Source organism: Leptopilina heterotoma, unplaced genomic scaffold (assembly GCF_015476425.1).
Source record: "Leptopilina heterotoma isolate Lh14 unplaced genomic scaffold, ASM1547642v1 Lhet_24, whole genome shotgun sequence".
NCBI classification, from domain to species: domain Eukaryota; kingdom Metazoa; phylum Arthropoda; class Insecta; order Hymenoptera; family Figitidae; genus Leptopilina; species Leptopilina heterotoma.
Window position 1 is genome coordinate 2,178,142 of NW_025110956.1, and position 21,797 is coordinate 2,199,938.

The following is a 21,797-nucleotide window of genomic DNA, read 5'->3' on the forward strand; positions in this document are numbered from 1 at the left end:
ATTTAAATAATTGAATTCCTGAGAAATTTTTATTATATTCACAAAAAAAAACGGAATTATTACGAAGATTTTTAAAAAAATTTTAAATAATTTAATTCTGTTTGGAAGTTTTATGGGTTGGGGTATAGTTTTTCTAAAAAAAAATTTTTAATTTTTTTTCTAATTAAGTTCAATTTCTAAAATTTTTTTTATAATAAAGTTCGACTTCCAAATTTTTTTTCTAATAAAGTTTGATTTCTAAATTTTTTTTTCTAATAAAGATTGATTAGGTATTAAAATTTTTTTCTAATTTTCTTTTTTTAATAATGTTAAATATTATTTTTTTGTTAGCAACTTCGCAGAAGTTGGAATTGGAATTATCGAATTGGAATTGAGACAAAAAATTAAAAAACAAGTAGATTCCAGATATGAAAATGACGTGCAAAATAATGACATTTTATCTTACCTTAGAAGTATCGGACATAACATAAATTTTTAACCTTTGTATTTATATAATTATTTATTTATTTGCTTTATTTACTGTTTTTTGATGATATTTTAAATTTTTTAATAAATTTAATTTTTTACAAAAATGCACTTTAGAAATCATATTTTTAGAAAATTTTATTTTAGAAATAGAACTTTATTAGAAAACGGTTTTTTTTTTAGAATAAATGGATTAGAAAATATTTTTTAGAAAAAGTGACCCCCTACCGTTTTATGAAATAGTAGATATTGAAACTCATTGATTTGCGAAAAGTTTTTGAAAATAATTAAATTTTACAAAGAATTCTATTAAAATTTTGGAGAATTATTGAATGACTGTATGACATTTTATTAAATGTTTTTGAAAAAGATTGAATTTCTTAAAAGCATTTTAAGTATTATTTATGAAAATAATTTGAATTCTTGCGATCGATTTAATTAGAATTTTTTTAAATAATTGAATTTTCGAGAAGAAATTTATTACTTTTAAAAATAATTGAATTCTTGTGATGAATATTGTTATTTATGATTTATAATTTATAAAATATGTATTTATTATTTATAATTTAATTTTTGCAAAGAATTTTATTAAAATTCCAAAAAATAATTGCATTTTCGGGAATAATTTTGTTATTTATCGACATAATTGAATCCTTTCAAAGAATAATTTATGTAAATAATTGAATTCTTAGGAAGAATAATTATTTTATTAAAATCTAAAAGAATAATTGAATTATTTCAAACAATTTTATTAAAATATTTGAAAATAATTGAATTTTTTTAGAAAACTTTATTTGTGAAAATAATTGAATTTTTCGATTAATTAATTTTAAATAGTAATAAAAATAATTGAAATTCTTCAATGAGTTTTACTATTTATGAAAATAATTGAATTCTTGCTTAGAATATATCTAAAGTTTTTTTTTTAAAAATTGAATTTCCATGAAAAATGTTATTATTAGTGAAAGTAATTGAATTATTGTTAAGAATTGTATAAAAAAGTTGTTAAATAATTGATTTTTTCCAAATGTTTTAAAAAAATGCTATTCTAAATTAATTTAATTCCTGTGGAAATTTTATTATTTATGAAAATAATTGAATTTTGGATGAATTTTATCAATTGTTCTTTAAATAATTGAATTCTTTTGGATATGAAAATACTAGATATTGAAAATAATTGAATTTCAAATATTTTCTGAAAATAATTGTATCGTTTTAAAGAATTTTATTATAATAGATGAGTGCGAAGCCTGAAATCAGGATGATCATAAGATTCGGTTAATCAATTTCCTTGACATTAATGTAAGTTCCCTTGAAAAATTTTTTTTATAGGAAGTAATGAAATTTTAAGAAAAATGAATAAAAATTTCTACAGGCTTCACATTTGTTAATTAATTTGATGAAATAACAAAAAGTAGCTTTCAGACTGACGAGAAAAACTCCAATTATTCTAAATAATTTCTGTGAAATTAAATATTATTTTCCAAATTTTTAGTTAGAATTCTTAAAAAATAAGATATAGTTTAATAATATAGTTAAATTTAGAAACAAAATTTTTAAATATTAATATTAAACAAAGTGAATAGGTGATTTCTGAATTTATGAGTATTTTGAAGAAAATAAATATTGAATTTTTTACTTCAACTATTAGCGAACCTTGATAAGTAACTGTAAAGAAAGTTTGAAAGTAGTTGATAAATATCCAAAATATAAAACCAATGAAACCGTATTTAGGCCTTTCTTATTACAAAATAATTAAAATCGAAAAAAAGCAAACACTAGTTTGTAATATTTTTTCTTCATAATTACGTATTTAATTTGAAACAATTCTTAAATAAAAATTCAGTTTGTATTTAATTTATTTACAATCTCGACAATATATTCTCTACCATTCTCTTTTTTTACTTTGAGTTACGCATGTCCATATCCAGGTATTTCTTTCCTTAGGAGCAAAGGCACTTTGCTTATGTCTTGGCTTCACTTTGCATCTTACATACCTTACTCCTTTGTTGTGTACAAAGTAACATCCTCTACAACGCAATCTTAAGTTAACTTTGTATTTCATGCCACATAATTGATTGAAAATTGGTAGTTTCGGTTGTAGTAATAGTCCTGAGCATGCAGAATTGTAATCTTGTAAATTTCCCCCAATTCTCGATGTAATATTGCCGCATAAACTGTGTATATTATGTTTTTCAGTATTTCTCATAAGTACTCTTGGAAATAAACTATTTGCTGCTAGCTGTGTAACTCTTGAGATAATGTTCATTTTTCCTGCACAGACAATTTTTTAATATTTAATGGCAAATTTATATAAATTAAAAAATTCTTAAAAGTAAATTGTAATCACGATGAGGATCGACTAAGTTTTATTCAATTCAAATATATTTCTTCTTTTTCTCTGTTTCTCTTAAAGGAAACTATCAAAAATTGTTATTTTTTTGTAAGTTTGAAATTTTTTTTGATATGTTGAAGATAAAAATTTGCACATGTTATAAACGTTATAAACTTGGTAAAAGTTTTAATTTAAAAAAATGTTTAAATCCTTTTATATTATTTTTTCAGAGTTTTTAAATTTACAGTTAAATATTGTTTTTTACAAGGTTGATTTGATATCAATTTGACATTAATACTTTTTAGTAATAAATTAATTTTTTGAAGATAATATTCAATAGATTTTTTTTTCAAATTTTTATTTGAAGATTTTTCATTAAAACTTTTGAGAATTTAACTATTTTTAGAATTTGCAATTAAATTGCTTCAAACTTTAATTTATCCATTTTTCTATTATATTTTATCATTAAATTGAGAAATTTTGACTTTTATCAAATTGATGTCAATTTGATGAAAATTGAAATTTAATAAAAAAATGCAAAAAATCAAATATACAATTTATTATTGTTTATATTTTCAAAAATTTTAATACAATTCTTCGCAAGAATTCAATTATTTTTATAAATAATAACATTCTTCGGAAGAATTCAATTATTTTTATAAATAGTAAAATTCTTCGCAGGAATTATTTTCAATACAATTTTAATAAAATTCCATTAAAGAATTCAATTATTTTCTGAAAAATTGAATAAATCCATTAAAACAATTCAATTATTTTTTTAAATAGTAAAGTCTTTGCAAACATTGAATTATTTTCAATTATTTTAATTTTTTCCTTCAGGTTATTTAAAATCTTTTTTTCTGTAAAATTCCTTAATTTTCAAAACGTTTAATAAATTTCTTGAAAAATATTCAACTATTTTCTTTAAAGCTTAAGAAATTTCAATTATATTTCAAAAATTCAATTATTTAAAAAATAATTAAATTAATTCTAAAACTGAATTAATTTTAAAAATTCAATTATTTTCAAAATTTTTAATAAATTTCTTGTAAAATATTAAATCATTTTCAATAAAAACTAGAAAAAGATAGAATTTGTTTATAAAAATTTAATTATGTCCATTTTTAAATAAAATTCTTAAAAAATTAAATTTCTTTTTATAGAATTTAAAAACTAAGTTTTCAGAATTTTAAATACAATTTCTTTAAAGAATTCAATTATTTTTATATGCATAGTAAAATTCTTTTGAGGAATTCAATTATCTTTAATTTAATTTTAGTAAAATTTCTCGAAAGAATACAATTATTTTTAAATATATTAATTAAATTCAATTATTTTCAAAAATTCTGATAAAATTCTTCGAAAGAATTCAATTACAGTAGAGACTCCATTATCCGGACCCCTATTATCCGGATATTCGATTATCCGGACAAATTTAAAATTACAAATTTTTTTTTTAATATAAAGTTTACAAGGTCTCAAGCCGTTAATTAACTTCTATTTTAAATTTATTTACACGAAATGTTGCGTTTTAAAGTGTTTTAATTATTTTAAGAAAATGTTTATGTAAATATTTTGAAATATTTCTAACTAAATATTTATTAATGTTGACTTTAAAAGTTTTAGTTTATTTCAGTCTTATTTTAATACATATGCAAATAAATACATAAAATTATGAATAAAAAATTTGTTTAATTCGTACTTTACTCGATTATCCGGATTTTTGATTATCCGGACAAGTGCCTGCATCCATTAGTCCGGATAATGGAGTCTCTACTGTATTTTTAATATAATTTCAATAAAATTTCTCAAAATAATACAATTATTTTTAAAAATATTAAATAAAATTCAATTATTTTCAACAGTTTTAATAAAATTCTTAAGAAAAATTAATTAATGTTTTAATAGAAGTTTTCGATTAAATCCAATTATTTTCAAAATTTTTAATAAAATTCTTTCAAAACATTCAATTATTTTCCAAAATTATGATAAAATTCTTCAAAATAATTCAATTATTTTTATAAATTATAAAATTTTTCGCAAGAATTTAATGATTTTCAGGACATTCATTTTAAAATTGAAAATATTTTTTAAAAAATTATTTTAAAAATTAGGAAACAAAAAAGCAAACAAGATCTAACTTCAAATAGATAACCAGAAAACAACAATATATTAATATATAGATTTATAAATAATTGAATTCCTGTGAAATTTTAATTATTTATGAAAATAATTAAGTGCTTACGTAGAATGAAATTTTTTTTTAAATAATTGAATTCTGTAGGAATATTTTATTAAAATGGTAGGAATTCAAAATCATTGATTTGTTGAAAATTTTTGAAAATAATTGAAATTTAGCCAAGAATTTTATTCAAATTTTTAATTATTGAATTACGGACGATAATTTTGTTACTTATAAAAATAATTAAGAATTTTTTTAATATAATTGAATTTCTGCAATTATTTGTAACTTCTGCAAAATTAAATTATTTTTAGTGTTTTTAAAAAAAATTCTTCTGTAAATCCATTATTTTTAATAATTAATTAAATTTATATAAAAAAATTTAACTAACAGAAGAATTTGAAGTGTTAAAATTTTTCAAAAATTTTTGTTCTTTAAATTTTCTAATTACATTAATTAAAAGTTGAAATTTTCTAAAATTTCAAATTGAAACTTTGTCGATTTCATCAATTTATGAAAATTGTAAACGCAAATCTTTTAAATTTCAATTAATTTTGAAATATTTAAGTAACATTTTTAATTAAATAATTTATAAGTAATAATTTTATGATAGTTCTTAAGTTGTTTAAAAAGAAATTATTGTCAGAAATAGGAAAAATTTAAGGTTTTTTTAGAGTTCGTGATAATTTCTTACTTTGAGGCAAACAAAAATGACACAAAAAATCAAAATTTTCTTATAAATTCTGAAAATTAAATTTTTTCCAGTACTTTTAATAAAAATCCCCGACTTTTTCCTGATTTCCCTGACCTTTGGCAACACTGATCTTTATTTGGAAGGTAAACAAAATTTTCCTAAACGTGAAAAGAAGGAATAACAATTAGGTTAAATAATTGATAAAATTTAAAACAGATGAAAAAAATTGCTTAAAAATTTGTCTATTGTGTAGTCAACCTAAGTGAAAAGAATGTTTAGTTAACTGATCCTCACCGTGTTACTGTATACTTAAAATTATCAATAAACTAGTTTATGTACAATTCGTTTACTTATAGAAAGAAATTCGCATAAGAGCTTTGTTAGATAAGATTCTTTGTTCACAAAGATTTAATAAATATCTTGAAAAACACTTAAAAAGATTTACCAAATCAATATTATAAATGTAACTGCAGTTTTACATTCAGTAGATTTCTTTTATATTCTATTCTCAAGTCAATTATTTTCTCATAATAATTTTAATGAAACTTGTTTATTGAAAAAAATATTTTGAGGTTATGTTTTCCGAGTGTGTGTTTCTTTTTCTTAGCAGAATGAAATTTAGTTTCTAAAATATCCACCAGGTGCTTTTCTTCGACCAATCAGACGAGGACCTTAAGGTTGTTTTCCAATTACCGAACTCAAAGAACGCGCAATTGGTAGAAAAGTCAATAAAAAATTTCTTGTCCAGTTTTTCTGGCTTTGCTCTCGTCTAGGGATTTTTTCCCAGTTTCTGAAAAAAATACGTAAATATGGCCGAGACATAACACGCAAGTTCTTGTGATAAGTGTTTTGTTTGTCTAATTTTTGACAAAATAAACGTGTTTTGAAAGTAAAATTCATTCCTTTGTCGTTTAAAGTCTCTCGATTATTGAGAGCAATAAGTGTTTCCATTGAAAACCTAACCTCGTCGAGTGTAATTTGAATTCTCTCGCGAATAAGAATAATAATGCAGTGCCGAAACCGAAAGTCGTAGAAAGACAATGTTATTGTGTCTTCGTGTAATTGTGAGATTTCGAATCGTGATGGAGAATTTGTCGTGAAATTGTTTCTCTCGAGTTGTGGAAAAATTGGACGAAATGATTGACAAGAATAAAGTGGAAGAGGATCGAAATTGAAAAAAAGTGAAATGTGTTTTTCATGGCAATGAGAGTGACGGTAGCATCTTGTTGAAACGATGGAGGCGGACATCGACGTTGTTAAGGGGGATGGGGGTGGCGAAACTGGGCCAGGATGCTCCGGATATTCGAGCATGGTCCACAGCAAGAAAGTCATAAAACATGCCCTTCGTCAGCAGGCGAAACGGCGGAGAAAAAACACAACGATTGCAGCTGGGAATTCTCGCACTTTGCCACGCATTGTCGTCAAACCCTTGCCACCTCCGCCTCCCAACGATCCACCCTCGCCTGTCAATAATTTACCGCATATTCACTCTGGTAATTAGAAACAATAACACTGCTTATAATAACAATTAGTTTCATTTCTTAACAATTTTATACTTTTTCTTCAAATCTTTTTCCACACTTTTTTCCTTTTACCGCAGGGACGGAAAAACTTTTTATCCTTTTAATCTTTCAATAACAATTATTTATTTTTTCTAAACGTAGACATTTCTAATTTATTCATTAAATTAGTTCGTTTTTTTTGTAAAATTTTCTTTCAAATTGACAAAAAAAAATTCTACTTCTGCAAAGTTCATAAATTTGTTTAAAAAATTTTTTATTTACATTTGTAAATAATCTTTTTAATTAAGATCAAGAAACTATGTAAAATAGTGAAACTGTAAATTAATGTTTTTACACTTAATAGTTGATTATAAACGTTGTGAACTTCGGTATTGTCAATTTGTTTACATTTATAAGCATGAGGCTGAAGCCCCCAACGCTTTTAGAAACTGAAACTGAAGTTACCAACGTTTTTGTCTTTCGCTAAAAGAGAATTTTTTTAAGAGCAAAAATTAATAAATTTTTGATAAAATGAATTATTATTCCCATTATATTCTAAACTGATTTTCAATCTAAGACGGAAAGGGAAGACAATAGGTTGCCACAGGTCAGGGAAATCAGGGAAAAGTCGGGGATTTTTATTGAAAATCCTGGAAAAAATTTAATTTTTAGAATTCATACGAAAATTCTGAATTTTTGTCTTTTTTGTTTTTGTCATAAACTAGAAATTAAATTTTAGAAGAATTGCGTTTACAATTTTCATAAATAAATCAACTTGAAAAGGTTTTAATTTAAATTTTAGAAAATTTCAATTTTGAATTAATTTACACAGAAATTTTAAAGAACTGAAATTTTGGCAAAAATTTTAATAATTCAAATTGTTCTGAAATTATACTTAAATTTTTTATATTTAATTAATTATTAAAAATAATGGATTTATAGAAGAATTTTAGTTAAAAACACTAAGAAAATTGAATTTTGGAGAAATAATTACAGAAATTTAATTATTTTAAAAAGTAATAAAATTCTTTGCAGAAATTCAAATATGTTCAACAAATTTAAAAAATTCAATTATCTTTATAAATAACAAAATTCTTCTCCGAAATTCAATTATTTTCAACAATTTGAATAAAATTCTTGGCAAAATTTCAATTATTTTCAAAAAATTTCCTCAATTCAATGATTTTCAATATCTATTTTAATAAAATTTTCCCAAAAGAATTCAATTATTTAAAAAAATTCTAATAAAATTCTAAGCAAACATTTAATTATTTTCATAAAATAATAAAAATTTCATAAGAATATAATTATTTATAAATTTTCTATAAAATTCTTCGCAATAATTCAATTGTTTTCATAAATAATAAAATTTTTTACAAGGATTCAATTATTTTCATAAATAATTTTCTTCTCTGAAATTCAATTATTTTAATTGAAAGAAATTCTCGTCAAGATTTCAATTATCTTTATAAATATAAAATATAAATTAATAGCAAAATTCTTCCCCAAAATTCAACTATTTTCATATAAATAATAAAATTCTTTTTAGAAATTCAATTATGTTTAGTAATAATAAAATTCATTGCATAATTTAAATTATGTTTAATGTAATAAAATTTTAATTAAATTCCTTGAAAAAAGTAATTTTTTCAAAATTTTAATGTCCCTGAAATTTGCGTCGACCCTTAACGTCGAAAACTATTATTTGCTTCTCTTGCAGACGAAAATGTTGCTAAAATCACTTTTTTATTCACCTAGGGAGTTAAAAATATTTCCCGAGAATTTTTTAAAGGTAAAAACCTCGAAAAAAGTATTTTATTATTTTCGGCTTCGAAAAAAACGCTTTTCAACGCTTAGCGTCGACGCTACTTTCAATGTCTTAAAGTTTATTAAAATTCGTCAAAAGAATTAAATTATTTAAATATTTATTGATAAAATTCTTTATCAGAATTTAATTTTGAGAAACATTCAATTATTGAGTATTTATTTATTGTATTTAAATAATTGAATTCTCGTAGAATTTTCTAATAAAAATTGATTTAAAAATGAATTTTAGATAAAATTTTAGATAATAATTGAATAATAAAGGCATTATAGATTTATGCAAGAATTTTTTCGAAATAATTGAATTTTAAAAATGTTTCAAATTCAAATCTTTGAGAATTTGAATTTTTCATACTTTTAATTTAACTAAGTAACAATTCGGTATAGAATCAATTTTTTTGTAATTATTTGATGTTTTTATATTCTACGTCGAAAATCCTGTAAGAATCACTTTCGTTTATTCTTGTAGCAAAATTTTGTCGAACAGTGTTATAATAAGATTTTTAATTCTTCTTGAATTTTTGTTTGTTGCTTTTTTATAAACAACTTCTGATAATATATATATAATTATCAAGAGATAAGAATTGCTTCCGAGGCGAGGAAAAAATAAATTAGTTGAATTTCCGTGAATTTTGGAAAATCCGTGAAAGAAAATCGAAATCACTGCTTTCATCGACTGGATCCTTTCACAACTTAAAAATTCGAATTAGAATTTCTTTATTTTGTCCTAGGAAATATACTTTCTAGTATAAATTTGTTTTAATTTTAGATGAATAATTTCATTCAATCAAAGAAGAAAGATTAAAATTCATCTTTTAGTTAAAAAACTTTCAAATATGAACAAAATATTTTATTTAAATATTTATTTAAAAAAAGTATTATAATTATTGAAAACTAATGTAAAATGAATGGTAGTTGTTGAGGAACCTGCTGCCACGATGCGAGAAGTATTAGCCAGTTTGCCAGGATTCAGCTTGAAATCGGGCCGAAGACGTTCTACGAAGAGGCTATCGGCAGCAGCGCAACTGGAAGCAGGATTAGTTGATCTCGAATCTCCGGCTAGTATTCTCGCGAGTACGAGCTTGCGTGCTCTACTAAACAGGCACACGTTTCAAGGCCTTCCTCCTTTGTATCAGAGAAAACTCGCCCAGTTGTTACCATCAGTCGACAGACAGGTAAAAATTCTTTCCACAATAACGTTTTCTTTCTCTAATACTCAACAGTCGATTTACATTTGTTCTTCTATTTGTTAAAGGATGCCGCCATCTCAGGGTTGAATAACGAGTTTTTCGCGAGGGCCTGTCTGGAATGGCGGAAGCGACTCGCGGAAGGAGAATTCACACCTGAGAATCAGCAGCGTTTGAAAATGGAAGCGGAGAGAGACAAGAACAAATTGGATCCATGGAAACTGAAGCATTTCGAGCCGATTTGGGGCGAGAAGCGAGAACCAAAATTGAGAACAGGATTCCACTGCACCGAGCCGCGATCCGTTGGCGCTGTGACGCGCTCGAGTCTTCGTCTGCGGCCCGAAATGAACGTGGACCAAGTGACACCGGAGAATACCCGCTGCCTCACCACAGGCGCAGAGGAGAAAATGGAACAAGTCATTTGCGCCTCCGAGGCAATCGTCGACGTCCCTGACAATGTTCCCAGTGCTCAGGACATTCAACAAAACTTACCCGAGTTCAACGTCACTGTACAAATTTTGGAGGACGAGAATCTAGAAACTGTTAATGTAAATATAAATCCCGAGGAAATTACAAAAGATTCCGTCGAAGAGCAAACGGAACAGAGTGAAAATACCACCGAAACTCCCCAAGTTGAACAAATTAATCCCGAGTGTCAACAAGTAAGTCCAGAAGTGAGACGAAAAGGTCCAGAATTACGACAGAAGAGCCAAGAGGCGAGAAAAATAATCGAGCAAGAAGTTAACGAGGAGCAAATTGTCGAAACCGAAGAAATCCACGAACCAGAGGAAGAAATCTTACACACCATCGAAATTTCGCCCAACAGTGAAATTTCCCAAAACGAAGAAATCCCCCAGACTATCGAGCTGCAAGTGCAGGAGGAAATTCTCGACTGGGACAAAATGCAGAATATTCAACAACCCAATGAAGAAATTGAGTGCTTGTCAGACGAAATTTCACAAACATCAGAGGAACTCTCTCAAACATCAGAAGAGCAACAACCTCTTCATCAATTTAATAAAGAAGAATTCTCTCAACTCACCGCCGAGCAAATTTATCAACTCGAGTGCGAAAATAATTCTGCCTCACCTCAAGATCTCATCGCCGACGACAATGAAATGATAATCAATCAACAAGTTCATGAGATGCAAAATGAAATTCACGAGAATCGAGAAATTCATCAGGAGATTCATCAGGAGATTCGTCAGGAGATTCGTCAGGAGATTCATCAAGAGATTCATCAGGATATTCATCAGGATATTCATCACGACATTAATCAAGAAATCCATCAAGAAATTCACCAAGAAGTTCATCAGGAAATTCATCACGAAGTTCATCAGGAAATTCACCACGAAATGAGTCAAGAGATTCTTCAGGAGATGAATTCGGAAATACATCACGAGATGCATCCGGAAATTCATGAAATCCATCACGAGATGCATCGTGAAATGAATCACAAGATACAACAGGAAATGGAGCACGAGGTTCAGCAACAAATGCATCACGAAATACAGCAGGAGTTGCGCAACGATATGCAGACGGATTTGCAGACTGAAATACAATCGGACATTCAAACTGACATGCAAGGCTCGAATGAAAATTGCACAGACCCCGAATCACAACTTCCAGAGGGAATGGAAATTGACATTGAAACATTGCAACGCATTCACGAACTAGAAGTTCGCGGGGAAATGAGAGGCGTCTATGAAGAAATGTCCGGATGTCCGGAGGAAATAATATATCCGATTTTGGAGGGAATGGAAATTGGTTCGACAGGGGAGGAGGAGACGGAGGCCTCCGTCATCTCGGGACCCGTGGAGGATGTTCAGGTCCAGGAGGTTGAACACCTTTCGGTTGGCAACGAAGACGAGGCCCTGCGAGAGGCAAACAATTACGTTTGCTCCGAAATGTTGGAATGCAGCTGGGCTGTTGACCCAAATGTCGGAGCCGTTAACAATCCCAATGCCAGAGTAAATTTAATTTTTTTCTTAATTAATAATTCCAATAACAGCTTTTAAACATTTTTTTTGTTTCTTTCTTTTTTCCATTAATCATTGTCATTGTGCAGGCTCAGGAAGAAATTCAAGTTTCATTACCATTGGTCACTTCACTCGACGGATCTGTAGCCGCAAATATCACCGTAACCACTCACGACGAAACATCAACGACCACCGACTCGACGAATCCTTCTCAGTTCATCACATCCGAAGCCCACACGGAGCCCATCAATTGCATTCAATTGCCGGTGGTGCAAAGCACGCCCTTTCAGTCCGAAACCCTAGCGATTGGCACGCCAGTCACGAACTGTCTGATGAAGAACTTGCCCGCGCAAAGTTCGCCGATAATTGCATTCCCGCAATTGCAATCGATTCGATTCCTGCAGACGAGCTTTCACTCGGGCCACGGAGCGCCGCAGAGCATTACTGCGGCGAACGCGATTCCCGCTCAGATTCAGGCGCAACACAATCCTCAGCAGCAAGTGAGTATTGTGAGGCCTCACGAGGAAATCGTCCAGATTGGAACGCAGAACAATGTCGTGCACAACACACTGCAAAATGGCGTTCAACAAAATCCGACGCCGGACAATTTACAAACTGCGGTCACTGTCCAACATCAGAATCATGGACCGAATGCGATTGTCATTCAACATCAAGCGCCAATTGCGGCGCAGTCGAGACAAATTGTCGCCACGCTGCAGTCGCAGCAGCCACAGCAACAGACGCAGCAATATCCGGTGGTGGCGGTGAGTTCGAGGCCCTCGAGATCGACGCAGGGAGGACAGAGGTCGAGGGCTAGCAACAAGGAGCAGGGCGGAAGAGCGAGGAGCTCCACCAAGGAACCACCTGGGGCTGTTAATTTGGAGCGCAGCTATCAAATTTGTCAAGCGGTGAGTTTTATCTTGTATTACCAGATAATTTCAACTTTTAAAGAAACGATTATTGGGATCTCTACATTTCCCCTTTTTGAATGTAGAAACACTTATTTTGTAAATGTTCAAAGAGGATTATGTTGGTGAAAATTTTCGATTGTGATTTTTTGACATACAGTACCGTCCGCAATTGTCAGTCCACCTATTTTTAAAGGAATGACAAAAATTTTTTAACATAAAATTCATGAAAACTAAAATTTTTTTTGGTTTATATTTTGAAAGACGATAAAATTTTGAAAAGAATAAGACCTTACAGAAGTCATTTGGCCAAAATTTGTAGAAGATATTCCTAAAAATAGTCATTTTCAATGTTTTACAAAAATTTAAATAACTTCTAAAATAATGAACGCTTTTTAATAATCTTAGGCTTATTTTAAAGGTCTTTTTCTACGGAATAAGAATTACTTATAGGCATTAACCTGTCATTTTTAACTTGGAATAAGCATGACGTCAAAATTGGACAAAAAAATTGGAAAAATTTAAAATCAATTTTTTGTACTAAAAACTATTCTAGAACATATATAAAACATGATATGGTGTAGATTTTTCAAGAAAATTTAATAAAAATATATGTTTGAATTTCAAAAATTATTTTTCTTTTCATAATATTATTTCAAATTTTTTGAATTTTTTTGTCCAACTTTGACGTCATGCTTATTCCAAGTTAAAAATGACAGGTTAATGCCTATAAGAAATTCTTATTCTGTAGAAAATGGTCTTTAAAATAAGCCTAAGATTATTAAAAAGCGTTCATTATTTTAGAAGTTATTCAAATTTTTGTAAAACATTGAAAATGACGATTTTTAAGAATATCTTCTACAAATTTTGGCCAAATGACTTCTGTAAGGTCTTATTCTTTTCAAAATTTTATCGTCTTTCAAAATATAAACCAAAAAAAATTTTACTTTTTATGAATTTTATTTTAAAAAAATTTTGTCATTCCTTTGAAAATGGGTGGACTGACAATTTCGGACGGTACTGTATTTCAATTTACTATAGATTGAATTATCTCCGCAGTTAGTGCGATGATAATTAGTCAGAAACAAGGGACGAGTCTTAAGAGATTTAGGTGGAGCATTAAAATTGAAATTAGATAATATATCTGGACAGTCAATAGAACCATTAAAAAATATCTGATAAAATATTAACCGATATCGATTGTTCAAACGTAAATCATACCCGTCACGAAACACACACAAACATTCACTCTCGATGTCGATATACAATCCATAAATATGAACAAAATATAATAATATCGGGGTTGCATAAATTAGTCAAAGAAAATTATTGAGAGGCGAAACAAATGTAATGGGAATACTAATTCACAACAGAAATTGTTTATAAATGCGAAGTAAATCGCAAGTTTGCTGATTTTTAAAATTTCCTATGTGAATAAAAAAACGATACATTATTTCACTAATTTTTTTTTTTTTTATTAAGATCAGGGTAAAGTAAAATTGGTCAGGGAAAAGTCAGGGATTTTTACTAAAAGTACTGGAAAAAATTGAATTCATGAGAAAACTCTGAATTTTTTTCCTGTTTGCCTCGTAAATTATGAAATTACCCCGAATTTTAATACAAAACCTTCAATTTTTTCAATTTCTGACAATAATTTCTTTTTAAATAACTTAATTTTTCAAAAACTATCATAAAATTATGACTTACAAATTATTTTATAAATAATTTTTACAATTTTCATAAATACTAGATTGATAGAAGAATTTCAGTTAAAAATACTAAAAAAAAATTGGATTTTGGAAAAGTTACAAATGATTACAGAAATTCAATTATTTTCAAAAGTTACAAAAATTCTTCGCAAAATTTCAATTATGTTCAAAAATTAGAAAAAAAATCTCGTCAAATTTTCAATTATCTTTATAAATAATAAAATTCTTCATCGAAATTCAATTATTTTAAAAAATTTTAATAAAATTCTTGTCAAAATTCCACAGGAATTCAATTATTCAATATTTAATAAATTTTTTTGTAATAATTCAATTATTTTTCAGAAGTAATAAAATTTTCACAGGAATTCAATTATTTAAAATACAAAATTTCATAAAATTTTTCGAAAAATATCAATTATATAAAAAGATTTTTATAAAATATTTTCATGAATTCAATTATTTTTATAAATAATAAAATTCTTCACCGAAATTCAATTACTTTTATAAACTTGAATAAAATTCGTTGGAAGAATTACATTATTTTCAAAATAATAAAATTCTTCGTAGAAATTCAATTATGTTCAAAAATTAAAAAAGAAATATTGTCAAAATTTCAATTATCTTTATAAATAATAAAATTCTTCATCGAAATTCAATTATATTTAAGAATTTTAATAAAATTCTTGTCAAAATTTCGTAGGAATTCAATTATTCAATTCTTAATAAATCAATTCAAAATAATTCCATTATTTTCATAAGAATTCAATTAGTTAAAATACAAAATTTCATAAAATTTTTCGAAAATTATTAATTATTTAAAAATATTTTTATAAAATTCGTCGCAAGAATTTAATTATTTAAAAAAATTGAACATAGTTCTTTTTAAGAATTCAATTATTTTTATAAATAATAAAATTCTTCACCGAAATTCAATTATTTTTATAAACTTGAATAACACTCGTTGTAAGAATTTAATTATTTATATAAATAATAAAATTTTTCTCCGACATTCAATTATTTTATGAAAATTTTAATTATTTATTTAATTATTATTTTATGAATTATTTTTCATACAATATTTTAATCAAATTCCTCGATAAATGTAATTATTCTTAAAAATTTTATTAAAATTTGTCAAACGAATTCAATTATTTAAAATTTTATTGATAAAATTCTTTATGAGAATTCAATTTTAACAAACATTCAATTATTCAATAAATTATTTATTTTTTAATTTAAATAATTAAATTTTTTTAGAATTTTCTAATAAAAGTTGATTAAAAAAATGAATAAACGAATTATCGATTTATTATTATTTATAAAAATAATTGAATTATTGCAACGATTTTTATTACATTTTTTTTAAATAATTTAATTTTTTTGTGAAATTGTACTTCTTGTAAAAATAATTGAATTCTTGCGAAGGATTTTCTTAAAGATTTTTGTAAATAATTAACTTATTTTAAAAAATTTTATGGCAATTTAAATTATTACAAAACATGAATAAGACGATTCTTATAAGTTATTGAATTTCAAAAAGGTTTAAATTTGAATATTTTGAAGAATTTTAATTCCTACAGAAAAATAATAATGATTAAATATTTATTTAAGAAAGAGGTTATTGATGTTTTTAAATAATTTTACAATTAAAGAAGTTTGTAAATAAATGTAATAGAACATTTTTTTTGAGTATCTAATAATTTTTAGAGTGAATCAGAATATTCTTTAGGGTCAGGGAAAAAGTGAAATTTTTTTCTGGAAATCAGGGAAAAGTCAGGGAAAAATAAAATTAAATATTTGTGGCAACCCTGCTTTAAGTGAAAAACAATTATTCAGTGTTCCTTTGCAAAAAAATAATCTACGTGTCGGAAACTTTTGAAGTTTTTTAAAAAAATTGAAGTATTTTAATGGAAACACTGGTTCGATGAAGCTTATCCACAAAAATGTCTTCTTAAGTTAAGGATGACATTTTTGTGGATTAAAAGTCATCTTTGTACATTAATGAATCTTGTGCTTAGGGCTTTAAAATTTTTGAGTTATCTTATAAAGCTATTAAAAAAATTGAAAATTATTAAATAAAATTTGCATTTTCGGTTTCAGGTCATTCAAAGTTCACCAAATCGAGATCAATTGAAAGCGCACTTGAAACCACCGCCCAGCTTACTGGCGAGAGGCGATGGCGCTTTCACAACAACAAAATCTGGAGGCAGAACAATCACTACTGTTAAGACTCAAAAATCTCAACAATCGAACTCACATAACAAGCAGACGAAAGGTCAAGCTGTTATGCTGAGACATGTTTTTACCACTGCTCGTCAAACGGCGCCTGCAGAGGTAAGAACTCTGCTTAAAAGAAAACGCTTGGTAAATTTCATTTTGATTATCTAACATTTTTAAGTAACTGTAGAAAACTTTAAACGGTAGAAAACACTTCTACGGATCTGGCCTTTTAATTTCATTTTAATTCTCAATATTTGTCGAATTTTTATTTTTTTCAAACTTCATCTGCAAGTTCTTCTTTGTTATTAGTGTTTTGATATTTTACATGTTTGAAAATTTATTTTTGCTTTATTTGAAGGTTATTTTATTTTATATACGAAATATAGATATTCAAGTTGGAAAAGACTGCGTAGAGCGAAAAGTACATAATAATAAAGTATAAGATTCTGTTAAATTCCGAAAGTCATAATTTGTAAAACAAGAAAGTGATGTTTTATCGAATCCTTTTTGATTTCAATTAATCCACTTTTAAATGGAAATTAGTATTATAATTTAAGAGTAGGTTGTGACCACTCTTGCTGCAGCCACTAACGTTTAGCGCCCCCAAAATTGCTACTCCGAAACCCGAAATATTTTTTACAAAAAATTTCAATAAGCTTAATAGTTTAAAATTTTATGAATCTGAGATAAAAATCAGAAACAAATTGAAAACCTATTTACTAACAGAATTCAGACAAGTTTAGTAAACTCTTAAAATTTTTGGTTCCCATATTGGACCATTAACGTCCAAAACAAGAAAATTCTTTGATCAACTTCAACCTATGCTTTTATGAATAAAACGGATCATATTTTATAACAAAAATATGTTTCTTGTCGGTTTTAAGTATGTTCTTTTCGATTCCGGTGTGAAAAAGGAATTTCGTTCAACCCAAAATTAAATATAGTGGTTTTAATTTAAAAAAAACACGAAAAAGTATAAAAATCGCGATGGGCCTGCCTTGAGTATATTCCCCTACGTAAAATAAATAATGTTTGCTAATTTGAATTTTTACATTAGATTTGCATTCAGAAACCCCAAAAACCCTTAGATCCAAAGTTTTATGGATTTTTACGTAAAATAAATAAAATGATGTCCCCCATTTTGGATCCGATATTTTGAAATTTTAAATTTGAACCTCAGACCCAACAAATGGATCGGAAACAGTGAAGAGGTTAAAATTAATTAGCCCAAATTTTATCTGCAGGGTTGCCACGCAACCTAAATTGAATTTTAAAAGAGTTGCGTTTACAATTTTCATAAGTACAGATGAATTTCAAAAGATTTAAATTTAAAATTTTGTAAAATTTTAATTTTGAATGAATTTAATTTTCAATTGTCTTAAAGAACGTAGATTTTTGAGAAATTTTAATTACTCCAATTTTTCTGAAATTAGTTAAATGTTTTAATATATATTTTTAATTGATTATTAAAAATAATGGATTTATAGAAGAATTTTAATTAAAAACACTAAAAGAAATTAAATTTTGAAGCAATTAAAAATGATTGTAGAAATTCAATTGTTTTCAAAAGTAGTAAAATTCTTCTTAGAAATTCAATTAATTTTAATAAAATTTATGGCAAAATTTCAATTCTTTTCAAAAACTTTTATCAATTCAATGATTTTTTTAATAAATCTACTACTTTAATGAAAATTTCCAAAAGAATTTAATTATTTTAAAAAAATTTTAATAACATTTTACGTTAACATTTCATTATTTTCATAAATAATAAAACTCATGGCAGACTTTCAAATATTTTTAATACAATTTTAATGGAATTCCTCGAAAAATGAAATTATTCTTCAAAATTTTATTAAAATTCATCAAAGAAATTCAATTATTTTAAAAACCTTTGCTACAATTTATTTATTAGAATTTAAGTATTATTTTCTATAAAGTTTTAATTAAATTTCTTGAAAAAATTAAACCATTTTCAAAAATTTTAATGAAATTTGTCAAAATTAAATTATTTTTAATATCTACTATTTCAATAAAATTTCATAAAAGAATTCAATTATTTAAAAAGACATTTTAATAAAATTCGTCTCAAGAATTCAATTATTTTCTTCGCAGAAATTTAATTGTGTTCAACAATTTACAAAATTTCAATAATCTTTATAAATTTTTCTCCGGAATTCAATTATTTTCAAAAAATTATATAAAATTCTTGCCAAAATTTCAATTATTTTCAAAAACTCTTTTAAAGTTCTTTGGAGAAATTCAATTATTTTTAATAAAGTTTTAATGAAATATCCGAAAAATGAACTTATTCTTAAAAATTTTATTAAAATTCGTCAAAAGAATTGAATTATTTAAAAATTTGTTGATTAAATTCTTTATGAAAATTCAATTTCAAGAAACATTCAATTATTTAATAAAATATTTATTTTTGTATTTAAATAATTTAATTCTCATCCATTTTTTTTAGTAAAAAATTGATATAAAAATGAATTTCAGTTAAAATTTTAGATTATTATTGAATATTTAAATCAATATTGCGTGAATTTTTAGAAATAAATGAATTTTGAAAAGGTTTCAAATTAAAATCTTTGAAAACTTGAACTTTTCGTACTTTTTGATAAACAATTCTGTAGAATTAATTTTATAAAAAAGTTTAATTGAATTTTTCTTTAATTCTTCATGTTTTTATTTTCTAATATATTTTTAATTGAAGACTGTCAGAATAATCGAAATTATACGTAAAAATTGATATTGAAAATAATTGAATATTTACGAAGAATTTTATTATTTTTGAAAATAATTGAATTCTTGCGAACAAATTTTGTCAATTTTAAAAATAATTGAATTATTTCGAAGAATTTTATTCAAATTTTTGAGTATAATTGAATTCCTGTGAATAAATTTATTATCTATAAAAATAATTAAATTCTTGACAAGATTTTTAAGGAAATTTATAATTAATTTTTCTCAAAAAGTTTAATGGAATTTTTTTAAATTATTTAAAGATTTTAATTTCTAATTTATTTAATTGAAGAATGTCAGAATAATCGAAATTTTAGATAAAAGTGAATTGTACACAAATGGATTTAAAAATTCTCAAAGAAGAACTTTTTAAAAAATTACAAAGAAAAATTGAGTTCAAGAAGAATTTTATTTAAAAATTCTAGAAATGAAGAATTGAATTGAAATGAAAATAATTTTGAAGAAATTACAGTAACAATATTTTTATAATATAAAATAATGATAGTATCAAGTATTAATGATTATAAAACATGAAGAAAGCGATTACTTTGAGTCGAAGACTCGGAGTGATCGATATCTTCATGTTTTATAATAAAATATAATATTCTTATACCTATGTTATTGAATTTAAAATTTTTGAAAATGTTAATTTCTGTAAAAAAATAATAATTTAAAAAACGAAGTTATTGATTATTCATTTAAAAACGAAGTTATTGATGTTTTCGGGTAATTTTGCAATTAAAGAAATTCGTAAATAAATGTAATAGAACAGGAAAAAAGTCGTTTTGTCTGGAAATCAGGGAGTTTGGTAAAATTAAAAATTAAATTAAAAATTAAACTAAAATTAAAAATTAAATTTGGTAAAATATAAATGTAGTTTTAAAAACCTGGAATAATTCCGTTTTTTAACCTGGAAAAGTCAGAGAATTTGAAATGAGGAAAAGCGTGGCAACCCTGATCTGATAAACTGTAAAAGACAAAACTTTCTAAAACATTTATTTTCAGAGGAAAGAACTTTTACAAAGCAAGTGTTTAATTTGAGTAAATTTGTTACAGGCCAATGAGACCAATGCGGTGACACAAATAAATTCGAACGGCAACGGAGGACTCGGTCAGTATATTCTCGTGCAGAGAACGGGCGTCGGAGACAGCGCGCCTCGAGCGTCGTCGGCGCCACCCTTGCCGCCGCAGATAGCGGGCATGGGAGTCGGCGTGCACCTGGTGCGAGGAAGGCCGGCCAGCGCGGGCGAGGGATCTCATCAGGCCGTCACTCTGAAGGCGAGAGGGGCCCTGGACGGCCGGGGAGGCGGCGGCGCCGAACCTGGGGCGCCGGGCGTCATCATGGGCGGCGACCCACCTCCGCCCTGGGAATGCAATATGCGAGGAGCGATGGTCATTTGTCGTCAATGTGGTGCTTTCTGTCACGACGATTGCATTGGGCCTCAACGTATTTGCGCTACTTGTCTCATTCGTTGATCATTTTTCCTTAATAATGTAAACTCATATTCCAAACAAAACTTGGAAGCAGAGTGCCGGATCAATTTATCGACTCAGTTTTTATATACTTTCAATATTAACTGTTAAGCTTTCGCCAATATTTTCAATTGGGAATCATTATTTTCCCTCAAATTCTATTTGTTCTTCGGCAAGATGACACAGGCTTCGCACTCATCTACTAAAACCTAGTATTTACTACTTTTTTACGTTCTGCTTCTATTTGGGCACTTTTTTAGATTTCACCCACTAAAAGCTACTATTTCTGTTTCTTTCTTTTTTTGAGAATTTCCACTACTTTAAATTCGCTAATACTATAGAAATGAAAAAACTTTTCTTCAAAATTATAATCAAATTCTTTAAAACGGTTCAATTGCTTTAAAAAATATTCGAAATTCAATTTTTTTCAATATCTTCATTATTTCAGTATTTTAATTAAATTTCACAAAACAATTATTTAATTATTTTTAAAAAATTGATAGAATTCATCAAAAATTCAATTATTTTCAAAAATAATAAAATTTCGACATGAATTCAATTAATTAAATTTAAAATT

General features: G+C 26.3%; 2 protein-coding genes across 3 annotated transcripts; one reads left to right on the forward strand and one right to left on the reverse strand.

Moving 5' to 3' along the window:
- Positions 1-2,295: 2,295 nt before the first annotated feature.
- LOC122502992 lies at positions 2,296-6,287 on the reverse strand. The gene is made up of 2 exons (XM_043613369.1): positions 6,122-6,287; positions 2,296-2,739 (listed from the first exon to the last, which is right to left on the reverse strand). The coding sequence occupies exon 2, from the start codon at positions 2,732-2,734 to the stop codon at positions 2,351-2,353; it is 384 nt and encodes a 127-aa protein (XP_043469304.1). The 5' UTR covers positions 2,735-2,739; positions 6,122-6,287; the 3' UTR covers positions 2,296-2,350.
- Positions 6,288-6,478: 191 nt separating this feature from the next.
- Positions 6,479-21,528, forward strand: LOC122502993 (polycomb protein Asx). 2 transcript variants are annotated; one of them, XM_043613370.1, is made up of 6 exons: positions 6,479-7,169; positions 9,918-10,177; positions 10,258-12,159; positions 12,258-13,076; positions 16,886-17,149; positions 20,804-21,528. In XM_043613370.1, the coding sequence occupies exons 1-6, from the start codon at positions 6,911-6,913 to the stop codon at positions 21,221-21,223; spliced, it is 3,924 nt and encodes a 1,307-aa protein (XP_043469305.1). In that variant the 5' UTR covers positions 6,479-6,910; the 3' UTR covers positions 21,224-21,528. The 2 variants fall into 2 exon arrangements, with proteins under 2 accessions (XP_043469305.1, XP_043469306.1); XM_043613371.1 differs by having other exon boundaries at positions 16,886-17,119.
- Positions 21,529-21,797: the final 269 nt, after the last annotated feature.

What these genes read in the sequence shown, in the direction of transcription:
- LOC122502992 (XM_043613369.1), bottom strand. Translation starts at nt 2,734, where the DNA reads ATGAACATTATCTCAAGAGTTACACAGCTAGCAGCAAATAGTTTATTT.
- LOC122502993 (XM_043613370.1), top strand. Translation starts at nt 6,911, where the DNA reads ATGGAGGCGGACATCGACGTTGTTAAGGGGGATGGGGGTGGCGAAACT. An exon ending in TTAACAATCCCAATGCCAGA is followed by an intron (nt 12,160 to 12,257) that starts GTAAATTTAATT and finishes GTCATTGTGCAG; the next exon opens with GCTCAGGAAGAAATTCAAGT. An exon ending in TGCTTAAAAGAAAACGCTTG is followed by an intron (nt 17,150 to 20,803) that starts GTAAATTTCATT and finishes AATTTGTTACAG; the next exon opens with GCCAATGAGACCAATGCGGT.